The 21,652-nt window shown below is 47.3% G+C and overlaps 9 protein-coding genes across 9 annotated transcripts; 6 read left to right on the forward strand and 3 right to left on the reverse strand.

Annotated features, from left to right (window-relative positions):
• Window positions 1-352: 352 nt before the first annotated feature.
• Window positions 353-4,083, reverse strand: EYB26_000809 (uncharacterized protein; the record flags this gene model as incomplete). Its single annotated transcript, XM_054260123.1, has 4 exons — window positions 353-432; window positions 491-1,083; window positions 1,135-2,965; window positions 3,021-4,083. The coding sequence occupies 4 exons, from the start codon at window positions 4,081-4,083 to the stop codon at window positions 353-355; spliced, it is 3,567 nt and encodes a 1,188-aa protein (XP_054116098.1).
• A 617-nt stretch (window positions 4,084-4,700) lies between these two features.
• EYB26_000810 (uncharacterized protein) lies at window positions 4,701-5,414 on the forward strand (the record flags this gene model as incomplete). The annotated part of the gene is made up of 2 exons (XM_054260124.1): window positions 4,701-4,725; window positions 4,813-5,414. The coding sequence occupies 2 exons, from the start codon at window positions 4,701-4,703 to the stop codon at window positions 5,412-5,414; spliced, it is 627 nt and encodes a 208-aa protein (XP_054116099.1).
• A 500-nt stretch (window positions 5,415-5,914) lies between these two features.
• On the reverse strand, window positions 5,915-7,360 carry EYB26_000811 (uncharacterized protein; the record flags this gene model as incomplete). Its single annotated transcript, XM_054260125.1, has 3 exons — window positions 5,915-6,793; window positions 6,856-7,121; window positions 7,189-7,360. The coding sequence occupies 3 exons, from the start codon at window positions 7,358-7,360 to the stop codon at window positions 5,915-5,917; spliced, it is 1,317 nt and encodes a 438-aa protein (XP_054116100.1).
• Window positions 7,361-8,337: 977 nt separating this feature from the next.
• Window positions 8,338-8,759, forward strand: EYB26_000812 (uncharacterized protein; the record flags this gene model as incomplete). Its single annotated transcript, XM_054260126.1, has 4 exons — window positions 8,338-8,361; window positions 8,429-8,446; window positions 8,504-8,618; window positions 8,680-8,759. The coding sequence occupies 4 exons, from the start codon at window positions 8,338-8,340 to the stop codon at window positions 8,757-8,759; spliced, it is 237 nt and encodes a 78-aa protein (XP_054116101.1).
• Window positions 8,760-10,705: 1,946 nt separating this feature from the next.
• Window positions 10,706-11,518, forward strand: EYB26_000813 (uncharacterized protein; the record flags this gene model as incomplete). The annotated part of the gene is made up of 1 exon (XM_054260127.1): window positions 10,706-11,518. One exon carries the CDS (start codon window positions 10,706-10,708, stop codon window positions 11,516-11,518), a length of 813 nt encoding a protein of 270 aa, XP_054116102.1.
• Window positions 11,519-12,659: 1,141 nt separating this feature from the next.
• Window positions 12,660-13,777, forward strand: EYB26_000814 (uncharacterized protein; the record flags this gene model as incomplete). Its single annotated transcript, XM_054260128.1, has 6 exons — window positions 12,660-12,878; window positions 12,968-13,057; window positions 13,111-13,139; window positions 13,212-13,242; window positions 13,305-13,362; window positions 13,422-13,777. 6 exons carry the CDS (start codon window positions 12,660-12,662, stop codon window positions 13,775-13,777), a joined length of 783 nt encoding a protein of 260 aa, XP_054116103.1.
• Window positions 13,778-14,266: 489 nt separating this feature from the next.
• EYB26_000815 (uncharacterized protein) lies at window positions 14,267-15,115 on the forward strand (the record flags this gene model as incomplete). Its single annotated transcript, XM_054260129.1, has 1 exon — window positions 14,267-15,115. The coding sequence occupies one exon, from the start codon at window positions 14,267-14,269 to the stop codon at window positions 15,113-15,115; it is 849 nt and encodes a 282-aa protein (XP_054116104.1).
• Window positions 15,116-15,400: 285 nt separating this feature from the next.
• Window positions 15,401-16,646, reverse strand: EYB26_000816 (uncharacterized protein; the record flags this gene model as incomplete). The annotated part of the gene is made up of 3 exons (XM_054260130.1): window positions 15,401-15,559; window positions 15,619-16,445; window positions 16,505-16,646. 3 exons carry the CDS (start codon window positions 16,644-16,646, stop codon window positions 15,401-15,403), a joined length of 1,128 nt encoding a protein of 375 aa, XP_054116105.1.
• A 2,785-nt stretch (window positions 16,647-19,431) lies between these two features.
• On the forward strand, window positions 19,432-20,833 carry EYB26_000817 (uncharacterized protein; the record flags this gene model as incomplete). The annotated part of the gene is made up of 4 exons (XM_054260131.1): window positions 19,432-19,617; window positions 19,672-19,888; window positions 19,949-20,479; window positions 20,532-20,833. 4 exons carry the CDS (start codon window positions 19,432-19,434, stop codon window positions 20,831-20,833), a joined length of 1,236 nt encoding a protein of 411 aa, XP_054116106.1.
• Between the last annotated feature and the right edge of the window lie 819 nt (window positions 20,834-21,652).

Raw genomic sequence — 21,652 nt, forward strand, 5'->3', positions numbered from 1 at the left:
GTAAGAATAATGCATTTGTATGAACATGATACTGATGATAGATTACACCCAAGATACAGCCGCCCGGACAAGCCATTCGTAGTAAATTCATGGATCGTAGGACTGAGATACATACAACTGATCAAAGTAAATGAAAGAAGACAGCGGATGAAGAAGAGGAAAAGAGAATGACATCAAGAAGAATCAAAACAGTGGGTATGATGATCGATGACTTCGTGGGAGACATCTTGAAGAACGAAATTTTGCAAAAAAATCTTTTTTTTGGGGGGGGGAGCAGGTTCACGGCGATATGGTGGTGTATTGACAAGAAGGGAGCAGTACCGAGCGACGCGAGAAGACTCGAGGGCTACCTTTAGGAATGACCGTTGATGCTTTCCGGGCTCATCATACTATTCGTACCAGCGGCATTTTCATTGTTAGCAAAGTGGATCCCTGCAATCTTGTTAGAAAGCCATCGATGATTAGAGAGTATACTGTTGCGCGTACGTACCATTAAGTTTGTCATGACGTTGATCAACATCCCCAGTCAATGTAGCGCCAGAGTCCGTCATGCCAACGCCGTCGTTCGTTGTCCCAACTTCACCTTTGGCATGCTCAGCAGATTGTTTGATGGTAGCAGCGTGGTCGTCCACAGACTTATTCTCCGTGGAGAGCTTCGAGTCGCTAATCGAGGAAGCGAGAGAATCTTCATTGCCTGGAGGTCCTATTGTAGTTGGGGAAGAAGCATCGGCAGCGGTACCATTGTTCTTTTTGGCCTTCTTCTTGCTGGGTTCTGCAAAATTAATTCCGCCTTTACTCGAAGATATCTGTGCGATGCTTGGCGGTAATGGTCGCTTCTGAGGGCTTGTTGTGAGGTTCGAGTTGCTGGGAGGAACAATCTTTCCTGATCCTGGAAGCTTTGGACGAGACGGGCGTTGTTTGAGAGGAAGCTCGAGATCCTCCGTAATAGGTTCTTCGCCGTTGGCTTGCAGTTTCTGCAAGAAGAAATTCTGTACCAAGCCGATTTGTGAAGGCAACGACTCCATTGTGATATGTGGATACGGCGGTGGGACTGGGAATAGAGTGCTCGTGGTTTGGGAAGTGCTAATTAAAAATTAGTGTGGGTGTACAAATTGTAGCATGGTTGACGCTTACCTTGTGTTCTGTGACTGATGCGCATTGTACATCCTGTTTTGGAGAAGATGAAACGGCACACTCAAACTAGCAAGACCAAACTCTCTATCCAATCCCATTTCCTTGAAACCAAAGAAATCTTCATCAATATCTTCGGCAAAGTCGCCTCCAACAAATTGCTCGCTCCCGTCATTGAATGCATTCGAGCCATCACCGGTAGAATCATGGAAGGCTGGTCGAAGTAGTTCTGTGAAGTGGGCACGGAGGCGCTCATGAATGACACCAAGCTTTGTTCCAACACGTTCAATGTCCTCCTTGACATATGATTCCAAAGATTCAACGTCAGTTCCCGCTGCTGAAAGAGTATGAAGAATGGCTTCCTGCTGTGTATACTGCGACTTGTATTGCACGGTACCTGGATTCAACACATCAGAGGTTTCAGCGACTGGAACTTTTGGAGCCTCCATGTACTCTTTCAAGGTTCGGCTGATCTTCACGAAGAATTCAGAAGCGATATCGGTGATGGCATCCAGGGCTGATGGCTGATACTCTTCAAAGCCAGTATGGTAAAGAATCTTTCCAACAGACCGCTGGAGTGCCGCTTTCGAGATCCATGGATTGATCACAGGTCCTTCATCATTCATAACATGGGTCGACACATCTTGTTCCACGAACGGCTCGGGCTGGTACTTCTGGAACTGATTCTGATACACCTGAGACTGAAGCTGCATCTGCTTGACAATGCTAACTTTGGAACAAATCTTCCTCGTCTCTTGCATTTGTCGCATGTTAGCATCCATCCTTCGAGATAGTTTGCTATCAGGTTGCGTAAATGATCCCTTTGGCAGAATATGCAAGAATTCTTCAAGATTGTCAACCACGTTACCCTCGGCATCTTCGCGCCAAACGAGATGGGGTGGAATGTCTGGGAGGCCTGACATGACATCGTAATAGTCCGGAATGACTCTGTCGTCATCTTCCTCAATTCCCTCGGCAAGAGTTTCACTGGTCCCAGGCTGCAAAGCGTTACTCTGGGACTCGGCCGCTTTATCAGAGTCAGGGCCAGCCTGTTTCTGATTCTTGAGCCATCTTCGCATGCCAGTCTTGGTTCGAAGTAGCGCGGGCTCTTCAACGTTGAGCTTGTCTCCCTTAAAGAGACGATGCCTTTCAGCTGCGATAAGAGCGCGATCCTTCTTAGTGACTTGTTTCCAAACCTGATATTCGGGGTCATCGTAATCGAAACCAATCGCGGAAGAGCCGGCCAGGGTCAGAGCAGGTGCAACGAAACTGTCCATTTCCATGGCGTCGAGCTGACTACCAGAGCTGGCTGCTCCAACGCCATTTGCACCGAGCGGTGTTAATGTCCCAGGAGGTGGAGTTGACAACCCATTTTGACTTCCCTCTGCCAGTCCATCTGCGTCGGGGCCGACTGAGTTTTTTGATTGTGAGCCTAATGGGCCAGATGGGGCCTCTGAGCCACTTGGCGTTTGTCGGCTTGGGGCTGCTCCTTTCTGAGATGTCTTTCCGGGAGCCTTTCTGCCTCTTGACGAGATGATAGGCTCGTCATCACTTTCTTCGGCACCATCCATTTCGGCAAGCTGGAGTCTCCGTTCCTCTGCTTCCACTTCTGCGCGATCTCTGATCACAATGTCAGGAATCAAGGGGACCAGCTTCTCTGTTTCTTTTCTCATGTACAAGGCATGTTTGCGCAGGAAGTGTTCCGGTGAAGCGTTGTATTTCAAACAGTTGGCCCAGATCAGGTTGAGGTCATCGACGAATTCCTGTTTTGATTTGTACTGCAATGTCTTCAGCTTCTTTGTCATGGTACCCAAATCCATCGGATATTTGATAACTACCAACTGTCAGCAATGACGTATAGAAATGACTTGTTCATAAGTTACACTCACTAGTATGATAGTCAGGCGCCTCGCGCTTGTTGACCCTGGACAAGAAGAACGACGAGTGCTCAGTCATAGCTTTCAGTTCGCTCAAAACCTTTTCAGCGGCTTCATAAAGTTCTTCCTGTCCAACCTTGTCCTCGCTAGCCCACTTACTCCGGTTTTTGCGGACCTCGCTCATCAAGCTGCGAAGCTCGGCGTCGGATGCTTGCACCATTGTACGCTTCATATCAATGCGGGCGATCAGGTTCTTCAATGTTAGGCTGGATGCGCCGAGATTGGCATTGCTCAGTGAGCCATACCCGTTGGCACCACTGGTCGCATTGTTCCCAGCGTTGTTAACACCTTGTCCGGACATTTCAGCTTCTACGAGTCTCTCCGACTCCTCCAGTCGTTCCTGTTCTTTCATAGCATCATGGTCGTTCTCGAGGGTATAGAAAATGGTCTGAAAGCTCTGTCGCGCAGCCTCTTCCGTCGCCTTTTTGCCCTCTTCAAGCTTCTTCCGTATTCCCTCGAGTGTGTCCTTCTTGATATCCTTACCGCTCTCGGCTGGAGTAGCTGTTGCGGGCGATGCATCGTGGAACTGCGTTACAGCAGATTTGGACTTCAAGGGAGACGCGTTCGCATCTTCCTGTGTTTCACTTTCTTCTTCGTCATCAGATTCGTCGTAATCATCGTCATCGATTTTTCGCGCAACTTTCTTGGCCGGTCGGGCGGAGTCCTGAGGACGCGCCGGAGTAATTTCCGAGGGTTCGAGGGCCATGGCATCTTCCTCCGAAGGTTCGGATTTGCTTCTTTTCGCGCTGAACAAATCGTTGATCTTGGCCTCGCTGCGATTGTAAAGGTCGCGAAAAAGCGTGATGCGAGCATCTTCCTCCGCGGCAGCGTCAGCATCGGAGATTAAATTTCCAGCCTGGGAGCCTTGTTCGCTGGTGGAAAAGCGCATTTGGGGCGTTCGAGTACCAGACGAGCCTCTAGATAGACCATTGATACCGCGCGCATCAGAATGGTGATCATCCGGGGGTCGTAGATGGCCTGGGGGCATCCAGGCCAAATTTTGACCGAGGGACATATCCGCGCCCTGAGGAAACCCCGTCGAGGGGGACACGTGATTCGTTGGGTCGGTCCAGGGCAGAGCGGGAGCTTTTTGAGCTCTAAAAAATCAGTAGCTTATTCTCCAGGGTGCGAGCAATATCGCAGTGTGATTTTTGGAGATCCAAATGATAAAATGGGTGGATGGTTGATGGCTGATGTAGGGCTCTTTCTGGTAGTAATGACGGACTGAGGTTGAGAGAGGCCGTTAAGTTTGGCGGCCTCCGCAGACCAGATGCGTAGTTGCCCTTTTCAGTGATCTTAGCCCCATTTTCCGCTCCCGTGCTTGGCTGGCCGTTGACGACGCTAACTAGACTCAGCCGCTTCAAACATTCACATCTACAACAATCAACTCGTTGTTGTATATTGATTCATTGAACAATGTCGCTGTGAATGGCTTGCATACTCTGATTGAGGGTCGTTCACCAAAACAAGCTGCTCCTATTCTCTGGTCAACACTCATGCTGTTATGCCTGTAGGCATCGACAATAGTACGGCATCTCGATCTGCTTCCGAAGCTCTAGATTGCGTGGCCATATTCGTCGAGAACGCTGAGAATCAGTCTTTCTCTGGGTCTGAGGCATATATTCTTTAAATATGAGGATCCGTTTCTATTTCCTTGGTAAGTGTACAAATCCTTTGGAGGTCCATGTGCTATATAGTATGATCCTCACTGAATGCGAACATGCTAATCGATGTTCATACGCAGGCGCATTCGTGCTACTCCTTCTATTCTCTGCTTATATGGGACTCTTACCACATAGCACATCGAATACTTTACCGACGAACCTACAACCCAACGATAAATTCCTGCACTTCATAACTTTCTTCCTACTATCTCTCGTGTTCTACTGGATACCTGACACATCCCGCCGAAGAGCTGTACAGGCCAGTCTCTTAGCCTGCACATTTTGTCTCGGAATCGGCTCTGAAATAGTGCAAGGTCTACTCCCCAATGACCGACTTTTCGATCCCTTCGATATTGTCGCAAATGTAGTGGGCAGTGTTGGAGCTATCGGTATCTGCGGATGGTACCATCGGCGCATGTTGGAGAGACGGCGACAAGCACGTTTCGGTGCCCTGTCGGATGACATTGGAGGCGAACCTCATGACGACGATATTGAATTGGGTCTCAACAGTTTGGAAAGTACCCGTTTGCATGAGGATACGGGTCCGCAGGAGACCGGTGTCATTACAAATTTAGAGCGTGAAGTTGATAACTGGGATGAGAACGCTGTTGATAACTGGGATACGGAAGATGGGTCCGGTCCTGACGAGGAGAATGGCAATGCGAAAACGAGGAATGACTAGCACAAACGAAACATGATAGCGAATGCGGCAACGGGAATGAAGTCTTTGAATTGCTTGATTTTCAATGTTTCTCTACTCTTATGAACTATTGGGCGGATATCTTCATTGGTGCTTGGTATAAACTTCATACTCTGAATGCACCGATCTCTATGTACCATGACTGTCCATTGTGCATACAAGGAAGGCCTTCGCACATTTCTGTACACAAAATAATCTCGAATTAAATATACCATAATATAAGGCTCAAAGATATACACAGAGAACCAGGCCATGCATGAACCTCGAACACCAAAAGGGAAGGGTATCTGCTGCTTGATATACAACACATGTGTAGGAACAGCGACGACAAGCATATACAAGGAAACAAAAGAGGAGGAACCAGGTGAAAGTAATGTGGTATGAAATCTATAAATAATCATGGACGTCATATGCATGCAGGTAGGAAAATCATGTTTTGAATACAATCAACGAAGCAATTTTTCACTCCCCGTGATGAATGTTTATTCGTCATCCGAAACCGCTGGAGATTGCTCGGGGCTTTCTGTGGCCAGAGTATCTTCCTTGGTTTCAGGCTCCAATTCTGGCTTGTCCGAAACCGTATAGTTCTCGTTCGATGACAATCGTGCAACTTTCGGCGACCGCAGATCCAGAGCCATCTCGTCATCTAGTGAGCCTCCTAGCTTACGGATGCTTTGTTCTCGAATGACTTCGTAGATGAATTGCAATTGCATTTCATTGTAGACCATCATCATTCGCTGCTCTCGTAATTGGTTGACCGTTTCATAGATTGGGTCTTCGTTGGCAGATTTGGGACTCAGTAGTTCGCCAGAGTCTAGCTCTCGTAACAGGTGGTCAAGGGCAATGAAAGTGCCAGTACGGCCAACCCCGGCACTGCAATGGACTATGCGAGGATTCTCCGATGACGATCTTTCAGCTGTGCGCTGTAAGAGTTGGAGAAGTGCGTCACGTTCTTCTCCTTCGGGTTTCGAGTAATCCGCCCATCCAGCAAACAGAAAATGCCATACAACCTTGCTTTCATTGCCTATTTGGAGTTCCAATTTCCGGATCTCAGATCGGCATGCCTCATCAAAGTAATGTTCGCGAAGCGTGATACTTCCGGATATCTCTGAAGTGCCTTCTATTTCTTTTTCCTGTTCCTCCTCTTCTTCCTCTTGGGTATCCTGATCACTGGCTAAAGAGTCGTCCGTTTCCGCCGGAAAGTTCATCACAGCATCGTCCTCGTCTAATGGGAAGTATTGCGCACATTTCTCTCTTCCGGCCTCGACCGTCTGCGTTAACATAACGATTACTGCCACATCTGCGCTTTCGTGGAACACCATATGCCAAAAATGCGCCAAGTGAACGCCGACTTTCGGGCCCTGTCACCAGTCCGTCAGACAAGACTATCCTAACAGCTTGAAGACCTATCAAACAAACATACCTGCGTAGCAATATACCTCGTCTCATCGCCCGTTCGGGAATCCTTGAGTGTGATAGGAGATGCATTGATAAAGTCGCACTCCCCCTCCGGAACCTTTAATCGGATGCGTGAATTTGCCCAAGCTTGAACATTTTGGTAACGATTTCGTGCCTTGACTTCCGGACTTGTGTCGATAGCCCATCTATGCGAAGGGTCTTTGGACATTGCTCCTTCCGCAATCCGGGAGCGTTGTAGCCATTCAAGATCTTCGAATTTCTTTCGTATTTCTAGTCAAAAAACGTGTCACACGATCAGCTATACATCCTCTATAACCACGATGACCGAATGTCTCACCTGTATATGGAAGGTTCAAGAACGGCGGCAGCCCTGGAATCGTCGTTGTCTGCGTATCTACCTGATCCTCATCCGCTACGGCCAAATAATCCGATCCTTCAGACCCATCGTGTGGTAATCCTCGTTTGGTTCCATGAATATCGGTGTCGATTCGAATGGCCGACTGCGCCATTTTCCCGGATGACTTGTGATGCAGAGCACGGAAGCGATTTAACACACTGAGGGCTTTTCTCGAGGCTTTCTTGCCGGTCTCAGCGATCTTTCGCGATCGGCCTCGAGGACCTGACGTAGTGGGAGACGAGGCTCGGGAAGCACCCCTCTCAGAGAAGGAGTCGTCGCCGGACGGGTTTAGCGAAACTGGACTGGGAGGGTCCAGATGCAGCGAAGTGATCTGTAACGAAGTCAGATCCGGGCAGCTGAGAGAGCTGCTGGGAGATTTTGGGGTGTCCAGGATTCCGGTTGTTGATGTTGGAGGGGCCGCAGTCGGCCGCTGAGGACGCCCAAGCCGCACCAGATGGAGGGGTTCGATGGTAATTCGTTGGACGATAACCCCCAGCAACCTTGGGCTCTTCGCTGCAAGTGACTGGATAGTGGCGGTTAACGTGAGGATTAGAAGCCACCCAGATTAATCCTGTCGGTTGAAAAGGAGGGAGGTGCAGGTGCGACTGGCGAGCCAGGGCAGATTAAAGCAATGAAAAATTACTGGTGACTTTGCAGACTGGTCCAGCAGTCCCCTGGAACTATCAGTACGGTAGGCTGGAAGGAAATGGTTCAATGAAGTATATATTCAGGGGGGGGAATAGTTATAAATTCTAATAAGGTACAAAGCAAGAATAATTACCACAACAATTATTATGGGGGGGAGGAGGGGGGAGGCGTCGATAAATTTTATTCTCGAAATTCACAAAGGAACTCGTTGTTCGTGAGGCTTGATCAAGCCTTAACTCACTAAATTCGGCCAGCAGCGGATAGGTAAATGCCGGCGGGTCGGTACCACAGTTCCCCTTCTAGACTACGTGCTTGATTTCTAACCTTGCACCCATCTCAGCATAGCTTCTTTTGCCTCCCAAGGTCATTCGGTTTGGCCAGTAACTGATCATGCTTGATGATTTTCCTGTCTAGGCGAACTCTTTGTCTGACGAGGTGAATATGTTTTGGCTTCGTTTTGTAGAGGTGAGGAACTTCCTGTTGGTCTTCCCCTTGAGTTCATTCCGCCAACTAACTCTGGCTTGTACTCCAGGCATGGGCTATCAATCGCGTAAGTGCGCTGAGACCGAATCTTTCATCCCGTATCTCCTAATCTCGTTCCGAATAGCTGTTGCGCAGTCCGGCCTTTCATCAAATGGTTCGCAGTGTTCATCGAAGAGTTGAACGTGCTCGGCATGGTGTGCCACCGGAGGAAATGGGAGGAACAAATATCGAAGAGACCTGTTTGTGCCTTCGACATCGCAAATCAGCTGTGTGCGAAGCTAACATTAGATCCCCGAACAGCTGGAACAAAACATTTTCTACGACTGTTCAAAGAGCAGATCCAAGACCAACTCAAAGGCAACCCAACGAAACGAAACTGATACGAACTCCATGATGTCCATTGTTTATACAGCTGTTCAGTTTTACAATACCCAAAACGCAAGAGTTACTTTCTTCAATTGACATGGGCTTCCCGTCAAAAGAGGCTGGTCCTTGGTTAATGACGTGTTGCTCACTATCTAAACTACTATGTACGGATCTGTCGGCCGTGCCAGAGGCAGATGTCTTGTACCAGTTATTTGTTCAAGCTTGGTGCCGGGAGCAACCCTTTGAATCGTTTGATGTATTACTTGTGACTGGGGGATAGAGAGGACTACACCCATCAGATAGTAATGGTTATCCAACCGTTGTGTATCTCGTACCGATCAGCCCTCTATGACTCAAAAGAAATGAGATTATGTGGAATACTAGTCACATAGTGGACAAAAGACCTTGTTCACTGGATGAAGAAATATTATCTGGCCTTTGATCCAATGATGCTAAAGAATACATGGGGGATGACAATAGACTTGGCTGTTCGGAGCTGATCATAGTTCAACCGACCATGGCGTTTCCATGGGCCCGGTGGTAGCCTCAAGTAGATGGACATACTTCTACGTAATGCGAAAAATTCCACTCAGCGTGTGTGATTCAGCTCATGATTGTTGTCCTTGGTCCCGTCCGTGCTTGCCCAATAGCTTGTGCAAATTTGATCCTAAGCTTCCCCAACTTAAGACGTTGTCTCTGACCGTTACGATCTATATAGTAGATATTGGGGGGGGGGGGGGCCTTCGAAACCCTTGGGTCGTTGGATTACGAAGTATACGCTGGGTGAAATGAAACCCAACAGATTCAAACAAAATCATGTGCAATATCAAAGCATTCGATGAGCTGTACTCTCCATGTTGACATGGCCCATAACTAACTACATAGTAGGTACTCTTCAATGATTGTTGACATCATTGTTCGAGTAGAAGAATATTTTTGGACCGTTAACACCGATACTATGATTATCACTGCCGATATTGAAATAATCAACCGTATCTACGTTACTAACTATGGAGTAAGTAATGCTATCCTTTCACATGATACGCGGATCGGCGGTTCTTGTTTCACCATAGTGGCTCGGCGATGCTGAAAAGTCTTCTACTATGTACGTACCACATACATAAAAGTTCTCGGAGTATGTAATCGTGTCCGTGAATGACCGACTGTACCGACAAGTTCTGAAGAGATCGAATGTGATGTTGCTATTTTCGTGCTGTCAGCAAGACTGACGGACAGACAGGCAATTGTTTCACCCATTGTCACTCCAGCATAGGTATAGATTTGACGTCGAGTATAGAGTCGCATCAACGGTGTGCCGATGTAGCATCGACTCCGACAGTCTGACATGGCATATTATGACAACCAGTTACTGTACGAGTTGAGGCTGTGTTTGTAATGTACCTGCTATTGTAGTACGCGTATACTCCGTAGAGTAGACGTTGTACAGCCAGGTTGAATGTTTGCCTGTTATTGGCCTGAAGCACCGCTAGTGCCGGCCTGTCGTGTTCCCTTCTCCTGATTGGCACTAGCTCGCCCTCTCATTGGCTGCTCCGTCCCTTTCGGTCTTGGCAGCGAAGGCTCCTCCCTTGGTTCTTTCCATCACTCCCGCCCAGGTGACTTCTGTTTATCCCCTTCCATTGATTTGATTTTGCTCACGGACTCACTCACTACTCCTCGCTCAGCCAACTCGACTTGCGTGCATCAGATACTTACTCTATTACCGCCATTCGTTTTCCTTTGTGCTTTTCTTCCTCTCGTTTTGATATATTCACTATTGTTGTCAAGTCGTTCGCTTCCACAAACCCTCTCGAGCCGACTTGCCTTGCTCATCAACCTCCCAGATCAACACTTTACGATCGGTCGTCTGGCAGTCACTAAGCGTCAATCTTGTTCGGCCTATCGTCTCTCATCCGATATTGATACTTTAACTCGACGTCGGCGATAGGAAACGGCAGCAAAAATGCGTTCTTCACTGTTCTTGGCTGGTATCTACGTGCTTGCTGCGACCGTATCCGGTACAGCAGAGCCTGAGAAGAGGGATGGCTTGTCGTCCCTAGGCGACATCCTTTCACCAACCCTGGCTGCCACCGCTCCTTCGACCAGTGAACCGACCACGACTGCTCCAGAACCCGCTACCCATACTACTGCCGCAACATCCGCAGATCCTACTACTTCCGCCGAGCCCACCAAATCATCGTCATCATCATCCTCCACAACATCAACTACATCCTCAAGCAAGACATCTTCGTCAACCTCCACGTTAGAACCCCCTTCGACAACAACAGATCCTGCAGCGGCTAAGACTACCACGACATCTGACCCTCCATCCACCACCTCTGCTGCTCCTTCCAGTGAGACTGATACAACTATCACCCGAACGACTACCATTGGCGGTGTTGCCACAACAGAGACTTCCACATCGTCTGCATCTTCGACCTCTTCCACTGGCACCTCGTCGCCTTCTTTCAGCTCCGGCTCTTCGGGCGCAAGCAGTGGGTTGAGCAAGAGTGCCAAAAACACCATCATCGGTGTTGTTGTCGGTGTGGGTGGTGCAATTATTCTCGCGGGTGTCGCTTTTGTTGCCTGGAGAGTCTGGGGACGCAACAAACACGACCCTGATAATGACGAAGACGACTTGATGAGCGCCGGTACTGCTGTCGGTTCCAACCTCCGTGAAAAGGCTCCCAGCCCAGCTTCTAGTGGCACTCCGTTCCGCTCGACTCTCGATCAGTATCATAACCCCGGCCCTGTGAACGCCGCGTCCAACTTTTAGACAAACTTGACACCAAATGTTATATGCTCTAGCAGATTCCGCTCTTCATCGCGTTGGGTTGTTTTGTTTGTTGTATGGCGGCGTTTCGGAGACACCTGTGATGCTGATTTATCAAAAATTACCACTGGTCACTTTCATGCATTCATTTATTCATTCCTTGATTTTGGAAACCTATAGACTGTTTTCCACAGCGCTGGCAATCATCTTGCCTATACATTTGATCTTTTTATCAACACGACACTCCTTACGATTGCGACTCTCGCCAGACCACGCCGACTGTTATCATATGCACCGATTGGTGATATTTCTGCCACTTTATCGAATACCCTGTTCTTGAACTTGATTATCTATTTTCCGTTTGTCGAAATCTACAAATCTTCTGTCTTCTGTCACGAAAGGTTCCTGTAGTTTGTTATCCTTGGCAAAAAGCGATTTGACCTTTACTGCTATCATTCTAGCCCTGTGTGTATGTATCAACCCATCTGCTGGTACCTTCTGGATTTCAGGCGGTGGTCGCAAGAAGTCTTCTGTTGCTGCGTCCGCAACCTGCTTTTGTATCATATACTTTAATTATGCAATTATTATAGTTCTTCTTTGGGAATCTCGAAGACCAAAGCGTTATTTAATTACTGTAAAGAGAAAGACTGGGATGAGGAAGTCTGACGGGCATGGCGGGGCCTGTGTAGTGAACCAATCAGGACCAACACGGGCATCAATTGGGCAACATCAAACGCATGTGAAACACGACGCGCTGACATGCAACCAACCACCCTGTTAGATACAAGCTTTCTGTGACAGTGACTGTTAGTGAATCTAGTGATATACCGTGGTCACACATGGTCTGGCGCAACCTCCTGAGGCAGTAGTTCGTGAGATGGTCTCAGCTGTTGACCCCATATTCCAAGAAGAATATTCTATTTTGGTTATAATATATTTGTATCTGGAACCTCTGTATTTCAATATCTTGCATAGTGCATACACGATGCCATGCGATAATAGATCGCAGTGAGTCGACACCTGACCATTGATTAAGAGGCAAATCTCCCGACTTTTATACGAGCATGAAGACCAAGAAGCGACATTAAATATTATGAAGAGACCGTTACATTGACACCAAATCTTGAACCTGCTCGAAAAGAAAATGGCATTGCTTCTCTCTTCCTTGCCTCAGCAGAGCATCACATCGGTACCTCGAGCACCGTCCTCGCTCACATTGATTGGACTATCTGTATTACTACTGCTCATGACGAGAGCCACGGCGGCTACAGCGTCAATGGGGGTCAATTCATTATTGATGGGGTTTCAGATGAGTGCCTCTGTGGTGGTTGACAAGATAGCAAGTGCCCATCTGCACCAAAAGGTTCGTCTAGTCTTCCGGCTCATATTAACCACATTTGCCAGCCCCCTGTCTTGTCGTATAATTGAGAATTGATATTTATGGGATGATAGGCATCGTCCACCATCCTCGGAATTGCAGCACCAGCTATCACTAGGACGGGTGATCCCAAAAGACCCTTTGGCGTGGACAATAATACTTTTGTGAGTCCACTACTACATGAGCTTTGACCAGCTTTCTAACACCCCGCATGCAGCCAGATTTTCCCTCGGCTAGACAGCGGAGGTTCGTATGCTAGCCGTGACTGTCCCAGGTTCTGTGATTAATGGTGACTGATTGTTGTTCCCTTGACTATAGCTGCGCTGATCAATTCAATATATGCCAATTAGTAAGTTCTACATGGATCTTGACAATTTCAACTACATTTCAATGATACTGACTGTCGAACAGATGGCAAATACCAACAAAACCGTGGATTTCACGCTGCCTGACTGTGAAAATCAGCAAAGTATGTCTACCATGGTCAACTCTTCAAGTATCGTCTGCTTAACGGAATGGAATACACAGAAAGGTGCTTGAAAGCAAACCAGGCCGTTGTCGCGGCCAGCTCGAGCACGAGTAGCTCATCCTTGACTTCAACTAGTACATCAACTTCAGAATCAACAACTTCAGAATCAACAACTTCAGAATCAACAACTTCAGAATCAACAACTTCAGAATCAACAACTACAACATCAACATCGACCTCGTTTTCCACCTCTTCCACTTCTATATCAATACCAACCTCGACTTCGATTTCTACAAGTACCTCTACTACGCCTCCTTTAATAACGTCGGAGACCTTGACGAGTCTCACTCAACCTCCCGCTCCTCAACAAACAACCATCACGCAAGGCGATTTTATTTTAATTTGTGACCTGTAAACCTCTCCTTGCGAACACTAGTGCAATGACCGCAATATGTTACATATATTAGTGCCTAATGTACCATGTCCTATTCACTATTATGAATGTGTAAAAGAGAATAGATCATGACTGCCAATTTGCATGGAATTAGGGCTAGATATTTCTGCCTCGGCGGTGCCTTGATGCCACTAGTCCAAATACGGCTAATGGAATTCGACATATCTTATCAACTCATGCAGGTCGCGGTTACCGCGACATTGCGTGACGCGACTTTTTGGCTGCAATACTGATGGCTGCACATAACTCTCATCGCATCTTCCAGCTGTTGAGAGGGCATTAATACTCAACGACTACAGCTTGTCTCGGTATCTTTGAGAACGTTCACATCAATTCGATTCGATACTCGCTTTGAGATTGTACCACGGTTCCTACTTCAAAATCAAAATCAAATAACCTCTTTCCCTACCCTCGTCATCACAACTCTATTATTGTCAGTCATACAAGAAAATGCTCGAAACCATTCCCCAGCAGTCCGCTCAGGTTCAATACATCCCCCAAACGCCCCAACAACAAAGCTACAATTATCGCCAGTACTCCGGTCGATTCCCGTATACCCCGACATCTCCTTCGCCGCTGGGCTTTCGCAATGTGAATGCTCAAGCAGCCATCTCTCCAACCATGACCGAGCGCAACAACAATTTACCAGAGGGAATTCAAGACCAAGAGAATGCCTCTTTATCACCCTTGAATAAACTAAACAGCGACAACAGCATTAGCAAACCATTCTCTTTTTCTCCAGCATACAACACCATCACACCCCCCAATCGACGCTCAACATACGAAGAACGATTCAGAAAGTCCGGCGGATCAAGTAACGCATACTCGCGGATCTTTGGCTCACCCTCAAGCGGCGGTAACACGCCCAACAATAGCACATCCACATCCTCCAAACATCGGCAACTCTTCCTCAACCGCGTAAAACAGAATCGTGACGAAGCTCGATTCGGCTCTCGCGGCGAGTCGCTTATGATGATGGAATATCACTCCGAGCAACAATCATGGGACGAGCAGATGCGTCGCAGAGCGGAGACACTTTCGCAGCAATATCACATTGAAGACGGCGAAATCCTTAATGAAGAATACAATAATGATTATGAGGACAATAAGGACATGATGCTCGACCCCGAACAGTCAGCCCTCGAAGAGTTTATAATGGAAGAAGAGGATATTGATTTGTCGCTTGTGGAGAATCTGCCCACTGACGAGAACCATATGCGGTCACCAGCGAAGAGTGTCTCGATATTTGGTGGTGATGACGGCGACTATGATGATATCTTTATGGAACTGGTTGACTGATCAACCGAAGGTGTCGCTCTAATGACTTACATTGCATCATTGTTTATCGGATAATGTTGGCTTGGCGAATTGGCGTTCAGGTTATATCTCCTGTATAGTTTTGCTTTCTATCTGAGACTATCGATTGGGTATCGTATATAAGGGTCATGGTCGCTCTATGTACATAATCCGTGCACTGCCGAAATTTGCACCGGCTTTAAGACAAACGAATCAAACACTTGAATCATTCAGGGAGATCTTTTCAAAAAATGACTATTAGAGATAATTTCATTCCTAGATGGTCGTTCATTGCGGGTTGCATTCTGGAGGGATCTGGCCGGGATCAATATCGTTCAAGTCGCCGCTGGCAGGTATATCATCTATGAAGGGGACAAGGCTGGGTAGGATGCCGTCTCCCATGGAGGTTTTGATGAGATCTGCCGGAGGAGCCCCGCATGCTTCCATCTGTTGTTATATTGTTAGTTGATGTTTACTACTTGCCTAAAGATGGGGGACGGGAATACCTGTTGCATAAGATCCCAAATAGAAGCAAGACATTCTGGTTTGTCATCCGAATAATCCTTCGATTCGAATGCCTCCACAATCTTCTTTATAACTCCAGCCTGTTTCTTGTAGTTTGCATAATCCTCTGCTGATAATGTGGCCTTGTTTTCCTCCAACCAAGGCCCATATTTGGTATCATACTCTTTCATAGGCTCGTATAGCATCTCCTTATTAGACATTTCCTTAATCACGTCACTGAACACTTGCTCGACGTCAAACTTGTCACCATTTGCAGCTGTCGCGTCGGCCATTTCCAGCAATCTTGCTATCGATGCATCGATCAATTTGTCCTGGCTTGTTTTGGCTTCTATCGTAACCTTCTCCCCGGATTCTTGCATGCGTTCGAGCGTCTTTTGAATAGTGTCGGGGAATGATTCTCCTGCTACCCCTGCTGGCCCTGTAGGTGCTGAGTTGCCAGCACCTGTCCCTTCTGAATCATGCAGATTTCTGAAAAGGTTCTGCATTCCGCCGTCTTCTTTCATTTTCTCCTCAAATTTCGCTGCATCTTCCGCTGACATACCTTGCAGCTTTTTGATTAGATTCGGTAGGCTTAGTTCTTCCGTGTTGCTTTGTGTCGTTGTGGCTGATGCTGATACTGGTGCTGGTGCCGGTGCTTTTCCTTTGCCACTGGCTTCACCACCACCCATCAGCTGGGCGAGCATGTCCATCTCTAGTTGTTTGATGAATGCTTCCTCAGCTGCATTGTTTTGAGTATCTGAAGACGACGACTTCGCTGTCGCGGCGGTATTTGTCGATCGTTTCGGGCCACTGAAATCGTCCAGTACCTCTATAAAAAGGAAATGTGAGCCTCTTAACCAATAAGTCAGGAACCAAATCAGGTTATACCATCTAGATCTTCCCATTCGGAGTCTTCATCATCAGACACTGGTTTCGGTGTCCCAGTCACGGCTGGTTCTGCTGCTGCTTTAGTTGTTTCCCGCTCGTCGTGATTGTCCGCGACCTCGCTGACCTGTTCTGCAGAGGCCATTTTGGTGGAATATATTTCGTTCGTACACTTTCGAGTGTTCGAGCTGTAATCTAGCAGAATCACGACTATGCGAAGTCGTTGACTGATATGTGGTACAAAACCTTAAGGTCGACACAAGGATATTTGCAATCCAACCGAGGCTACATAAATTCCAGAGTGAGTCGGCGAATTACATGCGGGGAGGTCCCCACACTACGTACAAAGTTCAATGTTGATCAGATGTGAAGGGGTTAAGGTCAACAAGATCTATTCGAGAGATATCAATCTGAATAGACAATATTTGATCAAAAATTATCGAGGACCATATTTCTACTAAATGATGTTCTGGTTTTGTGAGAAATGGCGTTCAAGTAGTCTACGATTTCACACTTTCATATAGCCGACTGTTCGTTAGAGGGACATCACATATCATAACGACCACATTACCTCAAAGGCATGAAAACTGAACATTTACAAGGCCTGCATCTTGTGGTAATAGTCACTCATGGTACTCATGACTTATCTCAAGAGCTTCAACTTAGCGCCAAGATCGATGTGACTGGACATGGCGTTTATTGATCGACGTTGATAGTATTGCCTCGAGGGTATCGTACGGCCAAGAAAGGTAGTGTATCACAATCGCACACGTATGCATAAACTTCTGATAGTGGCGGCGTCGTATCACAAGGGTATTTCGACTCAACAACTCGGCGGCTACTACAGTGACAGCGATTATCGGAAGTAGGTTATGACCTGAGAGGTACCGAAATCAACGTGTGTAACGAGACCCAAGACATCGTGATGAAAGTGGCTCCTGGGATATGGACGGTGGTGCGATCAATCGTAGTTGCTGCAGAAGATTATTTTGTCTCTCTCCAAGTGCGTCATCAGGGGCGATGTCAGGGTGCCTTGCCATAGGGCTGAGTGGTATCACCGGCACATGTTCGAGGTAAATCGTTTCTGAGGCTGGACTCCAATACAGAAAAGTCTGCACCGAAGATATTGACCTTCCATTTCCGTGCGATGTGCGCAGCTGTGTCTGATCGTAGTGGTTTCATGAATCACGCAACAGAAGAGAGTCGCTGCTCCCGGGCGATCGGAAGGCAATGGTGGAGCAGTTGCGTCTTTTTAAGGTCGTAAGAATGTGAAACACGAGGATTGCTGATGAATCGCAGATCGAGAGGTCTGAAATTGTTGGGTAGTGTCATATGATGGTTTTGCTGGAGACGGGTATCGGCAAGAGCAAGACTGAATGAAGAATGAAATGAAGCGGAAGTCGAGGTCAAAAAAGGCATCAATACAGACCATACAATACCGTATTGCGTGACAGTACGGTAACGGAGGAACTACGTCAGATGGGTAAGGAGCCACCATGCAACTAAGCGTTTAGGCCTCAGGCAAAGGAGGCGCGTGACTGCCTCGAATTTTCCTTCCAGGCTACAAATGTCTAGGAGTTTCGCCTACAGGGTCAGTGATCCGACACAGCCATACTTCAAGTAGAATGTTTCCTCGGAACAGGCTCCTCAGGACGGAAAAGAAAGCAATTCAGGACTCGATATCCATATACGTACTCCGTAGTCCATCTGGAAGCCAGATTTAGATCTCGTGGCCGAACAGGGAAATCCGGAGAGATCCCAATGCGTGATCACCGTCCCAGAATGGATCCAGATTACGGGGAGCTAAAATAGCCGGCCAATAGCTGCCTGCAGAAAAGAAAATACTAACCTTGAAATAAGTAAAAGCCGTCTAATTTGCCCCGTCAGCCACTCATAAACGAGATCCGTTGACGTGCGCCGTGCAACTCATACAGCTGGCGCAGCAAACCCTCTCTACACTTGGTGCTGGCCTTGTTGGCGCTATGAGTATGGGCGGAGGTCGCCGAGGAGAAGGCGTGCAAAAATTGGTAAAATTGGAAAAAGTCCAACAACTCCGCGGTTCCTAATACGTCGTAGCAGTAATTAAAGTGAGACCCTCAATAGTTAGTTACAGGGCATGGATGTAGTTCATATACTGTGAGTTGGCCACGAAAGGGAAAAAAAAAAAGAAAAAAACTCTGTAGATACTGTATTGGCCATGTCATCATTCTCTGTACCTTGCTGAGTCTTTTATTACGCCATCGTTCCATGTATCAAAAGACCACAAGGGAAAAAAAGACCCTGTATGGGCCAGGACGGGTCTGTATTTAAAGTGTATGGAAAACGTGTGCGCGGGCGGAGAACATGGTCAGTGACCGGTGCTTGCATTGTCATTGGGTCTTGGCCCTCAAAGTCTTCCAGTTTCCACTGTCCTTGTCTAGGCTGAGCCAGGGAAGAGAAGAGCGAAAAAAAAATTATTACCATGACTTCGCAACTGGAAGGTGTAAAAAAAGAAGATTTTCTCTCCTCTTTTCTCTTAGCCAATTATTTTACCTCACGATTTTCCATCCTTTAATCCTCTTACACATCAGCTAAGAATCCTGACATCGAATAACCTACTATCTTCCTGTCACGCAATTCTTCTTATGTCAAAGCAATTGCCTTGTCCGTGCTTGTCGCCTATTGTGCCTATCACTCCCAGCAACCGCCCAGCCGCGCGTTTCTAGCGTCTACTGCCTCCCCTCCCCCTCTTTCACTCTACGTTGCCCTGGCCTTTGTGTCTGTTATCGCCAGATTTCTAAAGATCTCCAGACCAACCCCCCAAATATACCCCCGCGATTGATAACATACCTGCATGCAGACCCTTATCTCTTAGGTAGAGTCTTGCGCGCGGGTCTGTTCATCCAGTCTCCCCCCTCCATTGGTTTCTCCCCGGTCTGGTGTCTATTGACATGGTCCCTGTGGTCGACGCTAGGCCTATGAATGACGATGACGTTCCCATGGACACAATAGTACCCAAGACTGAGGCGGCACAAGATGGCCATGTTTCCATGAGCTCTTCGGTATCGACGCCTGAACCGGAAGAACAGAATCAGGATGTTGCTCAAACTCAGAAGAGGAAGGGTGGACGAAAGCCTGTATGTCGTCGTGCTTCTAGTCAACTGTCATATCACTTCTAATACGTCTTCCAGATTTATGCCACATCAGAAGAGCGAAAGCAAAGGAACCGGCAGGCTCAGGCTGCGTTTCGCGAAAGGAGAACCGAATACATCAAACAGTTAGAGACGACCATCAAGCGAAATGAAGAGTCTCTCCAGTCGCTGCAACAGAGCCACAGGAGTGCAGCCGACGAGTGCCTGATGTTGCGATATAAGAATTCACTTCTTGAAAGAATTCTTATGGAAAAGGGTTCGTCTTCATCGGATGGTACATTCATTAAACCGGGCTAACGAGGGTCTACAATCACAGGCATCGATGTACAGACAGAGCTGCGTCTCAAAACAGGGAACTCCTCGGCCATTCCTCCCGTGAGACCCAATGCGAATACACTTGCTCCCAAGCAACCGTTGCCTCTTGAACGTGCTGCCATCGGGAGAACATCTACCCAGCGACGACAGGCTTCGGGAGCCATCGCCCCCAAACCGGACCACTCCGGTCTCCCTCAATCACGAGACAGTGTTTACAATGCGAATTCTCCGCAACCTCAGCCTACTCCCTCATCACATGTGTCGTCTCCCTCAACAGGACGATCACCTGGTTTCGCCTTACAAGGCGCCATGTCTCCAAAAGGAGCCGACTTTCAATCCCAACAGCACCGCAATCGACCACCTTTACTCCCAAATCCAAGGGATTTTGCTCAGCAAAATCCACTGGGTGTGAATCAAATGAGACCTCTGGATCCCTATGCGGCGCAACAACCCGCGATGCCTGGAGCAACCATGCCATCTCATATGCAATCATATTATTCTGCTCCATTTCAAAAGCATTATGATCAACTAGGTAAGTTGCCATTGATCATTTGTCTCGCACATGGTGATTAACCGATGAATAGAACAAGAATACGACGCCCAAGCGGATATGCTTGACGATACTGACAATGCGGAGAATGCCTCTGATGCAAATGCATATGTTCCTAATTTCAACCGACCCCCCGTGCCAACAGGACAAGGCCGCATGGGCTTACCCGGTCCGTCTTCTATGCAGACTGGTGATGTTGATCAAGGGATGTACAATGCCGGCGACTCCCTCTTCAATCAATACGAGCCTGTACTTGACAGCGACACCTTTGGATTGAGTGCCAGCATGCATTTCCAGACCCCATTCAGCTACGAGCAGGAAATGCTTCGCCACTAAACAACGAGATCTAATTCCAGATCTTCAATGATACGACAGCGGATATACTTCCCTCTTCTACTTCTTCCTCGCTGTACATGGTTTCTGAAACGAACCTTCACGAGACAAATCTAATTAATCGCATTGTGTTTTTGAACCATTTCTCTTTCTCTTCGACTCACTCCGCATCTCATATTTTCTGCAACTTCAAAAAGCGTGCATGTGTTATGACAGCGGGAGACTAAAAAAAAGTGCTTTACTGGCGTTGGTGCAACTGTGTTTGACATTTAACTGGACTCGCTTCATGTGGAACCGAGTTTGTTCCAAGTGTACACATAAGATTCCCCGTTCATCTGTTCAAAAACTCATTATACCCTGTCAAGATGATATTTTCTTTGGTTTATTTCTTCCTTTCGCTGAGGATATTGAAACGGTGGCTATTGCCCAAGGTCTTTGTGTTCCATTTACTTACTTCTTTACGTCTTGTACATGTTGATTACTTTTCTTTTCTTGATCTATTGCGGCGAGGATGACATTATCCAAGATGTTGGTAAAAACCAGCATATCAAGGAGTTTCTCGAAGGTCATTGATACGACCGGCTGTTTTGAAGAATGAAAGATGATGTCCTTCTTTGAGAATTAAATCACGAAGCAATATTCAATAGAATGGCCAACAATGAAGCTCATTGTTGTAGTATGGCTAGGTAGTATATGTAACTATGTAACTGGTATACAGAGTAACTATACCTAGAGCGCCGCATTCGGCCACAATAGAAGCCCTAAGCCCTAATGGACGACAATTCCGGCCAAGTGCGGAAGTGCAATCCGCTGGGCTGGTTG

Source organism: Talaromyces marneffei, chromosome 1 (assembly GCF_009556855.1).
Source record: "Talaromyces marneffei chromosome 1, complete sequence".
Classification (NCBI taxonomy): Eukaryota; Fungi; Ascomycota; class Eurotiomycetes; order Eurotiales; family Trichocomaceae; genus Talaromyces; species Talaromyces marneffei.